We start from the raw sequence: 13,732 nt of genomic DNA, 5'->3' as shown, positions 1-13,732 counted from the left end.
CATGATACACGGAACAAAAGAAACAAGCTTAGCATGTGTCTAACTTTAATTTTCAGAAAAATTGTCACTGGGTATCAATTTTAAATAGTAACCAGGGACAAGAAAAATAATAAATTAAATATAGGTACTAAAATGTAAGTTCTGATGACATAGAGGGACTGGATAAAAGTGATTATGTCTTTTTCATTTAATCTTTCTGTTTTTATTTATATTTGGTAATGTTTTTCACTTATAAATATATTAAAATGGAAATGTTTTTCACTTTTTAGATATTAAAATAATATTTTTTTTATTTTCTAAAAATTATTTTTAATATCAATAAATTAAATTTATTTAAAAAAATTAAAAAAATAATTTGAAGTAAAGAAAAAAAATAAAAAATTTTAAATTTTTTAAGAAATGCATGTAAAAACAAATAGGGAATGTTAATGTTGGCCGCTGAATTAAAAAGGGCATGGAGCTTATGTTATTTACTAGAATTGCCATTGAAAGTTATCAAACATGGTGATTGTGACGGAGACAGACCGGCAAAGGATTAACGCGGGATGATAATTGAGATGGCGACAGCCCGTGTACGTGGCGGGTGGTGGGACCCAGATGATTGAGGCATTTTACATTTTTACAAAATTGGAATTTGATAAGGTTCTGTTTGGATGTGTGCCTCGTTTCGTCTCGGTTCTTCTCCCTCTTTTTTTCCCTCTGAAAAATGCTCCATATATTTCCCAGATATTGGGATGGAGTGAGTGAGATTATATTATTTGGTACCTTTTTTTTGTTTTCTTTTGGTCGTTGATGCTCCTTTCTTCTCCAAACATAATTATAATTATAGCAAGAACACTGGATTTGTGTTCTATCCTCCGTTTGCGGGTTGGATAAAAATTATTTCACTATAAAAAAAAGATTGCTAAGTAAAAATATTTGAGTCATTAGTTCAATTAGTAGTTAAAATAATATAATTAAAAAATAATAAATAAACTATAAAAAAATGACAATAATTCACTCTAAACCTTTCTAGATTATGAAACAACTCAATATTAGAAAGAAAAACAAAAAAACAAAAAATTATATTTAAATTAGGTTAACTCACAAATCTCGTGACCATAAATATAAGATCGAGATAATCTTATAGAAAAACAAAAAAAATAAATAAATATTAATTCTTAATAAAATCAAATGAGAGCATGATAACTTCAAAAATAAAAGGTGAAGTTGAATCTCTAGCAAATAAATTATTGAAAGACAAGAATTAAAAAATATATATAATTAAAAAAAAGAGTAAACAACTTGATTCAAATCCATCCAGATTAAAATGAAAAATCTCTAATTCAATCATAATATGAAGTCAAAAGTAAATTAAATAAAATCATGAAATTCAATTATCAAATAACTTGATCCTTAAAAAAAAACTTTAATTTTAAAAAATAATCCAAAAAATATATGAGTAAACTTGGATTGACTTATTAACCTTATGACTATGAGTATAGGATAAAGATAACCTAATAGAAAAAAAAAATACTAAAATCAATTTTTAATAAATCAAATAAGGAATGAAAGAAATAAATCAGTTTTTTAAAAAAAAACCCAAAAAAGTCAATCAACACCAACCTTTCAAACCAATAACTTGGGTCATGAACTTAAATTAACATTATAACAATGAAAAAAAATTTAAGCTAATTCAACTTAACCCACAATCATAAGCACGTGATTGAAAAAATCCAATAGAAAGGAAAGGAAAAACAGGTAGAAAGAACAATTTTAAATAAATTAAATATTGAGCAATAAAATTGAAATAAATCAATTTAAATAAAAGAAAAAAATCAACTCATGTTTATATTTGAAATCGATGACTTTATTCATAAACCTCAAACTAATATCATAGGAGGCAAACAATTAAAAACAATAAAGCAAAACTCTAAGAAAAGATAAAAAAAAAAAATCAGATTTGAAAAAGAAAAAAAACACATCATGGGCAAACCTTTTAAACCTGGTCAAATATCTAAAACCTGTAACTTATGAAATCCTTGAATCAGGCTCAATCAAAAAATTTAATTCCCAATCAATTTAATTTTTAAGGATGAAATAATAATAAAAATATTAATTTAAAAAACTTGACAAAGAAAAAAAGATAGCAATAAAAAAATTAAGAATCAAATTTGATAGAAAAAAATAAATCTAAAAAATTATCTCAAAGAAAAAAACTAACAACCAAAAGAATAAGGATCAAATTTGAAAGAAAAAAAATAAAAAGGGATAAATTTGATTTTTTTTTTGTAATTTTATAACCCATTAAAAAAAGAAAATAATAATCAAAAGAATGGGAATCAAACCTAAAAGATTAAAAAATAAAAAGGGATGAAATTGAAAAACATCTATAATCTTATAGTTTATTAAAAAAAAAAAGACACGGACCAAATGTAAAGGAAAAAGAAATCGAAGTGGCCATTACTGAATTCAAGGAGAAAAGAAAAAACAAAAAGAAACATTAGTTGGTGCCAAACTCGAGGCACGTTCAAGGCATATGCCATCTCATAGTATTAGGGGTGCCAAGATCTTTTAAATGTTGTTGTAGAATATAGTGTTTAGTGGTTGAACATCCTCGCATATGTCGTCCAAACAGCACAAGGGATGGTTCATACACGCTGACAAAAATTTTTAAATAATTTTTAATATACATAAATTAACAATAATACCTACAAATAACCTTCAAATCTATAATAAAACTAATGTTAAATAATAATAATAAAAGCATTATAAGAGAATTATATTGATTTTATCCTTAATGGTATCACAGTAATTACATTTATTTAGAAAAAAAAATTGAAAATACCACAACACTTTTAAGTAATAGGCATTATATTATTTTTATTCTATGGTTAAATTAATAATTTTACTTTATAATAGAAAACAAAATAATCAATCTAACCCTATATATTTTATAAAAAACAATTATATCATAGTAAAAAAAAAAAAACCACCTTGCCCTTAATGTCTAGTTCAATATTTTTTGGGGGGGTCAAGAGCAATTTCATTATTTCTGTGTTCATTAAATAGTGAAACTTCATTACTAAAGTAGCTTCTTCTTCTCTCATAGTGTTTTTTGATGAATATTTTACGTGTATAGAAAAAGGGAGATGCCAATCTGAGGACTTTCGAGTAGCTTTTGCAGGAGAGGAGTTCCCGGATTTGTGAATTTGTTTTGTTTTCCGACATGAAAAATGATGATTTCAAATAAATAAATAAATAAATTGGGCTTTTATGTTTTGCTTCTGAAATTGAGCCAAGACATGTGAATTATGTCGAGCTCGTGTGTGATCCTTCTTGAAAAAATAAATCCTTATTGAAATCATCATTTTTCAATATTTAAATTAGTATTTGAATGTGAAGAAAAAAATAATATATAGAAAATAAAAATAAGAATATGTAGAGTGCATATTTGGGCGTATGGTGGAGAGTCTTTATCTCTAAAATTGGTCGTGCTTATGACTTTAGGTGTATTTATATATCTAGCTTAGACTTTTCTTAATAGAGAAAGAATTGTGTTATTAGCCAATCAAGTGGCTCATAAATTGGTGTCATGTCGTGCCATAAATTCTACGTCTCATATAGAAATTGAAGAAGTTGATGTGTTATATATTTGTAATGGATGTCATTTGCTTTCATTGACGTTTATACGGGTAGATAAACATAACAAAAAAATATAATTATTGATGATAAAAAATAATGCATGTTTATAAAAATATCTACTTGTACATTATATTAAAATTATTATTATTGAATTATCTAGTAGGTAGTACATTAGTAAAAAATTAAAATTAAAAGATTTGTTTCTCCCGTGGTCTCAGATTTGAGCCATGTTATTACTAATATGATACTCACTAAATGTTTATATAATTATTAATTTTAGAATTTATAAAATTAATTGAAATGCACACAAGCTAATTTGAATATTTATATTAATAAAAAAAATTACCATCACAAAAAAAAAATGTATAAAAAAAAATAAAAATAATTTTTTTTTATAAAAACCAAAGAAAATTAGTCAGTCGTACAAAAAGGAGCGGAACACAATTATATTAATATTAACTTATAATTTTATAACTTTAGATCGGGTGATTAAACTTTTTATTAATGTCTGGAGTTCAAATTTAAAAGTTAATTAATATCTATAAAAATCTAATCATGATGTATCAAATAAATTTGAAGTGTGGATGATTTGGAAGCAAATAAAATATATAATTTTTACCCTGTGGATGATTTGCATGCACCACTGAAAAAGTGACGAGGAAAGGCATATAGGCTCAGTTCGTCTCTGGTCATGCTTGATACCTGAAAAGAAAATAAGTAAATGTGGGAATTTATTTTAAGTATCATATGACTTGGTTTCCACTATTTCAATTGTAGGGTTTGATCATGTTTTTTTTATTTTCCCAGGTAAATTATATGATTTCCCAGGCAATTTGTTTTTTCTATTTTTTCTAATTATGTTACATTTTATTTTCCACATATTCTTTTATTGATTATTTTTTTTCATGCAAATCTTATGATTGCACCAGGCAATTTGTTTTTCTATTTTTCATAAACATGTTTCATTATAATTAAGACAATTAGTTTAGTGTTTTTTTTTCTCTAAATTTTATTATATAAAAATTCACTTATCTGAACTAATTTCTCAACTAATCTAATTGAACCACAACGATTTATTAAAAGTTATTAAGAGGTAAAATCTCTTTTAATAATTATATATTGTATTCACAGGACCCAAACCTTGAAATCTTACCTGAAAATTAAGTTTCAAATCACTTAAACCAACCACTATAGATTGGCAATTAGTTTAGTGTATGTTTAACTTTATGATTAGTTGTAATTATAATGATGGTGGTAGCAAGAGATGTAAAGCTTTTGTTAGTCTTTGCAACTATATTATAATATTATTTTTTAAAATGAATATTTTGTTTTAAATTTATTTTTTTTATATTTTTAAATATTATTGATGTACTAATATAAAAAATAAAAATATATATTTTTAATTTATTTTTATATAAAAAGTATTTAAAAAAATATTAGTTATTTTCATATAAAAAGTATTTAAAAAAATATTAGTTAGCAAAAACACAGTGGTGGTTGTGATTATAGCTGCAGCTGCATGCTATTATGCCTTACGTATACGGTCAAAGGTAAGTTTTATCTATAATAATTAAAAATACTTGTATTATATATATTACAAAAATCATTTTGTTATACATTTTGTATAATTTTTTTAATAAAATAATACACACATATTGTATAATATATAAGCCAAAGTTAGAAGGAAAAGCTGGTTGGAGCTTTCAAGAAATAATTACAAATGGAACGTTTTTAAATATCATAAAATTTTACATATCATTTATCTAATAAATAAAGTTTTGAATTTGAATTTTTTTCATATTTAATAGCACTAGCATAATTACAGAACAAAATCTTTAATTATAATCCTGCTATTAAATTTGAAAAGAGATTCGCATTTTAAATTATGAAACAAGAATTTAATTATAGTCGTGTTATTAAACATGAAAAAATTCATATTTAATAAATATGATTAACTAATTTAATTTCATAAATATCCCAGATAAAAACTTGTCTAATTTTTTAGTTTGAAAAAATGGAGAGAAGAAAAGTTTATATTAGAGGGGGAGCAAAACGCAACGTTTTAGATAAAATTAAGTCTTTTAAATGCAACTAAGATAATTTTTTATTTTAAAATATGGTTATGTTTGATTTTTAAAGTGTTTTTTATTTAAAAATATATTAAAATAATATTTTTTTATTTTTTAAAAATTATTTTTATATCAATACATTAAAATTATCTAAAAATATTAATTTAAAATAAAAAATATATTTTTTAATATTTTTAAAACATAAAAAAACCTTAATCTTATCTACCGACTGACTTTCCATCGGAGGTTGCTTAGTCTAAATCAAGACATTTTTTGCATTAGTGTTTCTCCTCACCTTCCTAATTAATTCTCTAGAATATTTTATTTATTGACAAGGAACAAAGACATGAAAGGGCGGTTACGAGGAGAAGTTTTATGATTATATTAATTACTTTTTAATTAGATTCACTTAAAAAATATATATAATTGGATAAAAAATTATATATTGAGATATTTTTATTATTTTTAATAGGTCGTGAATCATTTTTTTGTGTTTACTTTTTTTCAAAATAAAATTTAAAAATAATTAATAAAATACTACTTCGTTACTAGTTTCTCGAGCACTTAAACAACAAATTAAACAGATTATAAAATCAGTAATTAAGATGGGTTTAAGCTCCATATTTTTCTATAAATTTTATTAAGGGAGTGTCCTCTTTTTGTCACGGCATCGATGCAAAGTAAATCATGTTATTTTGTTTTTTTTTTTTCATATTCAAATTCTATTTATTATTTATCAAATAAAAACCTTTTAAATTTTGAATTGGATTTGATAATATTCATATTTTATCACATACTCATCAATAAAATAACTATTAAAATAATACGTATCAAAATAATAATTATTTATTTTAAGATATCTATCAAATTCAAATTAAATTATCATTTTTAATTCTACTTCTACTATCTTTAATTTCTTCTATTTCAAAACCTAACCGTTGAAAACTCTTGAAAATCAAGAAATATTAGTAAAACAATAATCTGAGAAAAGGGTAAAAGCATTTTGTCAATCAAGCATTGAAGATATTGTGGAAGAAAGATTGTTTGTTCGACAGAGTTCTAATCAAGTTGAACACAAAAGAGACTAATGGAGAATAGATCTAGAAGGGTAGTTTCTATTGACATGACAATACATGATGGTTAGCCCTTAAGCATCATGCAAATTGCAAAGTTAAGTAAAAAAACTAGCCAATCATCTCTTTACTTGGTAAAAAAAAAATTATCATTGTGAGAATGCACAAGAACATCACCCTTTTCCTTCATCAAAAGTTTTGATTTTTTTAATCTTTAGAATAATAATTTAATTGATGAAATTTTAAATTTATTTTTTTAAAAAACATTAGTTTAAGTTTGAAAAATTTTAAGATTATTAGAGATTTACATTATTATTAATTTCAAGATTCATGAAATTAGTTAAGATACGTGCAAGCTAATTCAAATAATAATTGTATTTTTTTATTTTTTATCTTTACCATAAAAATTTATTCTATAGAATTAAACTTGAAAATTTACTTTTATTAAATATATTTTCTTTAAAAAAATGTGAGGTGTGTATAGTATAAACATGAAGGAAAATGTATGTTAATATCCTATGATTGTTGTATAATTAAATAAAAATAGATTTTAAAAAGTATAGCTACAGATTCACAGCTCAGCAACACTTGATCAACTCTAAGTTAACTCAAACCCTCCAAGCTCCAACTCCATATATATATATATATCACTGTAGCCTCACCCACACACCAGAACTAGGTATACCAGAATGCACAACATACAGCAAATAGTAACCTGGCGGAGCAATCTCAGCTGATGATGGTCCAACAACACTCAAGGTATATGATGATGATGTCTCATTGTGAATAATTCCATCAATCCTCAGCACCACCATCCTTTGATTCATTGAATATGAATGTGTTGTAAAGGATGGTGCGACTATTCTTACTGATAACACACTTCCTGCTATGTACTCTCCCACTGAGAAACTTAACAAAAATCTCTGCCCTGGGCTTACAGTATCATCTACAGACAAAATCACAGGTCTTATTGATGCGTACTGGGTTGATAAATATGGTGGTGAAAAGGTCTCCAGGCTTAAGTCTGTTGGGTAGAATACATCACTGAAGTTATAGTAAATGTGAGGGTTACCACCGCCAACTAATACTCGACCATCAGTTAGGAGGATTGCTGCTGAATGATACATTCTAGGACGTGGTGATGGTTCCATGACTGAGAAACGTTGGTCGGACGGGTTGGATGGATGGTACATGACTGGTCTGGTTGCTGCCTGACGCCCAAGTTCCCAACCTGCAGTGCCTAATTGACCACCATTGATTATAATGACATCTCCGGTGGGAAGAAGCAGCATATCGCCCATTACTCGGGGAATCGGCATGGTTTCCATGACCCAACTAGCGTTTTGATCGGTGATCCTGAGCCGTCCACATGTGGAAATCGCACGTATGTAGGTTCCCCGTAAGGCTTGTTGGTATGCACCTCTTGGTGCCCCTCCACAAACCAGAACTTCAGGGTCAATGCTGTGTTCATTTTCATCCAAGGGGAGCAGAACTGATGATCCGGTACTAGGATAATTGCGTGGATCACCTCCTGGTATGCGAGGAAACTCTCTAACCACACGATTTTGATTGTAATCAAACAATATTGATTGTGTATTAGCGAAGATGAACAAATTCCCATCTGGTAAGAGGTGGACGTACGGGTACAGATTGTTTTCAACATTACCCTCCCTTGTTTCTATTAGAAGACGGAGCTGAAAAGTTTGGCGACGAGGAGAAGGACGAGGGAAGAACTCGTAGCTAAACTCCCTTCGACCGCCAATAATGATAATACGTCCATCAGGCAATATTTGATTAGTTGCATACCATCTTCTTCTTGACAGATAGTTTGGATACTCAACCCAATCACAACTGTCATTTGGGCATGAAGTATACATGCGTGTTACATTGTCGCCGTCATGGAAACCCCCAGTTTGAACTAGAGTCCCGTTAGGTAAAACTGCCCCAGAAGAGCACCAAGTGTCTGTTTGGACCATTAGAGGACGGTAGGTGTCAGTGATAATATCGTAAAGGATGGAGTGTGCAGTGCAATCTATTTTAAGGGCTTCGTCGCTGGGATCAATACGGCAGCGACCACCAGGCAGGGAGATGTTAGAGGGGCCAAAATCTGTGCGGTCAAAAATGACAACTTTGTTATCATGCATAAGTTGCATGTGCATAGCTGATATGCCTACATTTGCTTGCAAAAGACGCCAGTTTCCCTGGCTGCCACCAGATGAAGGTATGGTCTGGGACACTACTGAAGGGAAAGAGATAAAGAATGTGGGTGCAAGCAAGAGGAATTTGACCATGTTAACAGACATTGAGCTTGGAGTGGCCCCCGTTGACAATACTGTGAGAGCAAGACAGGTAGGTGTAGTGATCTTGATAAAACGAACCTTAATTATATGCTAGTTGATTTTGTACTAAGAACAGGAAACTCAGGAAAATAATCTTGGGACGGCCTCAAGAGCCGCACGAAATAAAAGCGTGTGTTTCTTGAATGGTATGGCCAAGAAATATGCTACTGCGCATATCAAATTTTCTATGTACCAATACAAGTCGGCCTCATTTTCTACGCAACTTGAGAAAATGCAGGACAGCGTAAGGCATCCCCAGTTTTTGGCAGTGCTCCTTTCTAGGGTCTAAATGCATTTTGTTGATTAATTCCTATTTATTCTTATAATTACTGATACTAGCTGTTATATGACAGTTACTAGCTGCTGTCATAAGGCTATTAAAAGATTTAATTGCAGTCTAAAATTTGATTTGTCCATCGGGGACTAAACGAATAACTATACAGTAAAAAAAAAAAGGAGGCATCTGAACATTTGTTTGGTTGATTACAATTTTCTTTCTAGTATAATTTGAAGGATGAGCAAGGGAGACGATTGAAGAGTTTCAGAAAATGACTGCAAATGCTCCTGTGTTTATATCAAGAATGCATGAGCCGACAAATGCTCCTATGAATATGTAGGTGGATACACAAACCCAGAATACTTGAAAAAATACATCACTGTATGGTTTATCAAACCGATCGCCTCCAAAGTTAAGCTGGGAAGATTTCTATCAAATTATAGAATGCTTTTAAGAAAAAAGAAAAGAAAAAGGCTCATATATATGCTCTCGAAATAGGAAAGAAAAACAACTGGAAAGGGAAGCTAAGAGAGTTGCTCTAAGGATGAGCAAGGGAGACGATTGAAGAGTTTCAGAAAATGACTGCAAATGCTCCTGTGTTTATATCAAGAATGCATGAGCCGACAAATGCTCCTATGAATATGTAGGTGGATACACAAACCCAGAATACTTGAAAAAATACATCACTGTATGGTTTATCAAACCGATCGCCTCCAAAGTTAAGCTGGGGAGATTTCTATCAAATTATAGAATGCTTTTAGGAAAAAAGAAAAGAAAAGGCTCATATATACGCTAGGAAAGAAAGAAAAACACCTGGAAAGGGAAGCTAAGAGAGTTGCTCTTTCAAGATGATGTATAAAAGGTTGGGGCAAATAAGAGTTAGGAGTCAACATGTTCCATTTGGAACAGATATTATCTGGTGTGGCAAAAATGATTGACATGAAACATTAGGAACTTCATACTGGACTGTGTTTTGGGCTGGTGATTAATCTTCGTTCCTCTAAAACAAGTTTGTAAATGTAAAAAAGAGTGAGTGAAGAAAAATTGTGTAGAATGTCTGTGTAAGTCCCTTTTTCTTTTTGGGCCAATGGAGCTTGCTTATTTTCTCCTAGCTAGTACATCTTTATTCAAATTTTTGTTGACTTAAGCAAAATGTTTATATATTTTGGGAGAGATCTGAACGCTTTTAGAAAATAATGGAGGGGACTAGAATTTTAATAACCTAGCTGTAGACGGCTAGAATTTTTTTTTTTTTACCATAAATTATAATTAAATTAACAAAACTATCTTTGTCTACTTCCGATTCTTCTTCCCACCCAATTCCATCAGTAATCAAATGAAGAGAGGATCACTGCTTCTTCTTGGGATAATCCTCTCCAAATACCAGTCGTGATTAGCATATTCTCTGGGCATCAAATTAGAACATGCAAAGAGAAAACTAAACCCAGCCCAAAACCAAGCCATCACTGCCCATCCAAGCCACCAACTCTCCGAAGTAGTTAAGACAGCTTACCAACTCGAACCAACCTCCCTTTGGCACCTTATATCCACCATCACCTCTCTCCAAACCCACAAAACGCCATTTGCCTCCGTATTGCTCCTCAATGCCCCGGAAAAAAAATCACCAACCCGCCGGAAAAAAAAAAAAAACTTCCACCACTATTTTACAGATCCTCCAAAGGCCTATCACATGTGGAGTCATGATAATGCAAGCCCGACATGGAATTCAATCAGAGAACTCAACCACAAAATCCAAAGCCTCGCATTGAACGGTGTTTGATGGAACTCAACCAACATATTATAGCATCACAGTACTATGAAGAAAAACCAATGGTTCATCGTATTCTAGCAAGCCACAACTTGGTCCAACCAGGCAGGACCTATGATAAATAATTAGAACACCAAAATTACCAATAGAAACATCCACTGTATTGAAGAGAAAGCAGGGGGACGAGAAACCAAAAAAAGGTAAACTACACAACAATTTAGCCTAATTCCTTTTACCCTTGTTTCGCCTAGATGAAACAACTGTCCATCCATCTTCTGATTGAGCTTCCTTGGCCCCTGAATCATTGACTGGCTTGTTTACTAGATTTGTCTTTAATTGGAATTCTGGTGTATCCACCATCATGTTTGATCCATCATCACCCATTTTATCATTACTGTCGCTATCCTCAGAATCATCATCATCCTCCACAACCTAGGGAACAATAGGAAAGAACAATTAGAAGACAAAAAATTCAAGCTAATGCAAATCATTTTAATTTTGTTCTTGCATGTAGTTGGTGACACAATTCTCAATATTCAATTTCCTTGATGATCTCTTTCTTAGCAAACACCAGGATAAGGCAGGATTTTTATGGACTCTTAGGTACTATAGAACAAACTAAAAAAAAAGGCAGCACCATTGTACAACCAGAGTGAATTTCCAATATGATCAACTAGAAGCTGGACTCCACAGTACTCTCCTTGACAGTACCAGTACAGATCGCAGGACAACTAGGGCATTGGAAAACAAGTACCAAATGGCTAACATTCCAAAATTGAAATCCATAAGCTTGTGTCATATTTCCCAAAGCAGACAGGACACACTATCTTCATTAGGAACAAAAACCATGCAGATGGAGAATAAAAACCATAATTACCTGTTTAACATGTTGATGAGCTGCCATTCTAGGACCTTCATCCCTCAACTTTTGAATAGAACTATAATTGCCTTCTAAACATTCTTCATGCATAATCATTAATTTTTCAGCTACCTGAAAAAATAAAAAATTGAATCCTTGATATACAAAAACATTTTCATTTAAGCAACAGAAGGCAAAGAAATTCATTGCCTCTGTCTTCAAGGTTAAAGCTTCATTAAATTATTACCAGAACAAATCCCATTGCAAAATCAATTAAACGACATTAACCAATATCAAAGGAAGTTAGACCTAGAAGAATGAGTATTTGAGGCTCAAGTTCTTAATCTTGAAACATTTTACTAGCCATAGCAATACATGTACTGAAAAAAATGGACTGCAGCACTGCAAAGAATAAGGGAGTACCTCTTCAACGCTACCATCCTCAATCATGGTATTGAGAGATAGCATTGCTTCATCCAAGATACTCTCCAAATCATCAATATAAAGCGGCTCTGAGCAACAGGTTTTAAAAAATCAACATCAGAATTCAGAAATAGCAGTAATCAATTACCAACCATACCAGCAGTTCATATGCTGCAGTTTAAATAAATAAATAAAAACTTTATAATCTTTTATTTCACTTAAAGTAACAAACTTTTGACAATTTTGTCCAAACTTCTCAGTCAAATATCAAAAAATGAAACAAAACTACAAATTTTGAGGATCAAGATCACCTTTTTCACGAATATGTTCAAAATTTTATAAGAAAAAATTAGGGTGCCATAAAACAATCAGCCAATCAGAAAATGGATACAAAAGAGAAAGCTGATAACAACAACCTGCAAAAAAAACTAAACCCCAAGACAATCAGACTAACATAACAGTCCTAAGAAGCAAAGACATCTAGCAAAAACTCCACTATGAGAATCAAGAAAAAGCACTGGATCCTGACATGAAACCAAAAAAGCTCACAAAACTTGCTAATACTCAAGATTCCACCAAAATGCAAACACTGGATGTAAGAAGAAACAAACAGCGGGGCAGGAGAAGCAGAACCCAGATGCCAAAGCCAAGACAATCGAACCATTGTTTCCTCGTCACTACTAAAAAATAACCCTCCTTTCCAATATCAGGGTTTCCTTGCCACTACTTGAAAATCAAGACAATCAAAATGGAAAAAAAAAATCAAGAATTTTCGAGCTGAGTCGGCAGAGGTAACTACCTTTAGACTGAGTGAACCAAGAGAAGATATCAGAGGCTAGTTGCTCAGCTAATAGGTGAGACCCACGGCCACCCCATTCGTTTTCTACGGCGAGTTGCAAAGCCGACCATTTAGAGAGAATTAATCGAATCCCTTCTCTGAATTGAGAAATAGAATCTGCTGTTAGTTGTTTGACAGACCCAATTTGGGAAAATGCTCCATTTATGCTGCTGCTCTCCATAGTAGAATGTTGTTTGCGCGTAAGACCCTAATTTCTTTTAAAGGTTTCGATTAGGAAAGAAAGGATGGGTTTGGTTTGGAGGATACTTCTGTTCCGGCCGCGGACAACAAAAGCACGCCTTTTCTAATATTTTTTATTTTCTTCAGTTCTTCTTTCTTCCTTTTTTATTTTTTTTATATTAAATTTCTATACATGTTATAATTAACATTAACAAAAAAAAAAAAAACCAATACCGAAAATAAATGATGGACTTCAGTATAAGGATTACTGGAGAATTTTTG

General features: G+C 30.6%; 2 protein-coding genes across 2 annotated transcripts; both read right to left on the bottom strand.

Annotated features, from left to right (window-relative positions):
- Positions 1-7,358: 7,358 nt before the first annotated feature.
- LOC105110447 (galactose oxidase-like) lies at positions 7,359-9,355 on the bottom strand. Its single transcript, XM_011005489.1, has one exon. It carries the CDS (start codon positions 9,067-9,069, stop codon positions 7,414-7,416), a length of 1,656 nt encoding a protein of 551 aa, XP_011003791.1. The 5' UTR covers positions 9,070-9,355; the 3' UTR covers positions 7,359-7,413.
- A 1,787-nt stretch (positions 9,356-11,142) lies between these two features.
- Positions 11,143-13,613, bottom strand: LOC105110446 (Pre-rRNA-processing protein TSR2, conserved region). The gene is made up of 4 exons (XM_011005488.1): positions 13,232-13,613; positions 12,433-12,521; positions 12,028-12,141; positions 11,143-11,582 (listed from the first exon to the last, which is right to left on the bottom strand). The coding sequence occupies exons 1-4, from the start codon at positions 13,449-13,451 to the stop codon at positions 11,373-11,375; spliced, it is 633 nt and encodes a 210-aa protein (XP_011003790.1). The 5' UTR covers positions 13,452-13,613; the 3' UTR covers positions 11,143-11,372.
- Positions 13,614-13,732: the final 119 nt, after the last annotated feature.

The sequence above is a fragment of the Populus euphratica genome, unplaced genomic scaffold, assembly GCF_000495115.2.
Source record: "Populus euphratica unplaced genomic scaffold, PopEup_1.0 scaffold394.1, whole genome shotgun sequence".
In the NCBI taxonomy this organism is placed as follows: domain Eukaryota; kingdom Viridiplantae; phylum Streptophyta; class Magnoliopsida; order Malpighiales; family Salicaceae; genus Populus; species Populus euphratica.
The sequence above is the reverse complement of the archived record's forward strand: the minus strand, read 5'-3'. Positions and strand labels throughout refer to the sequence as shown.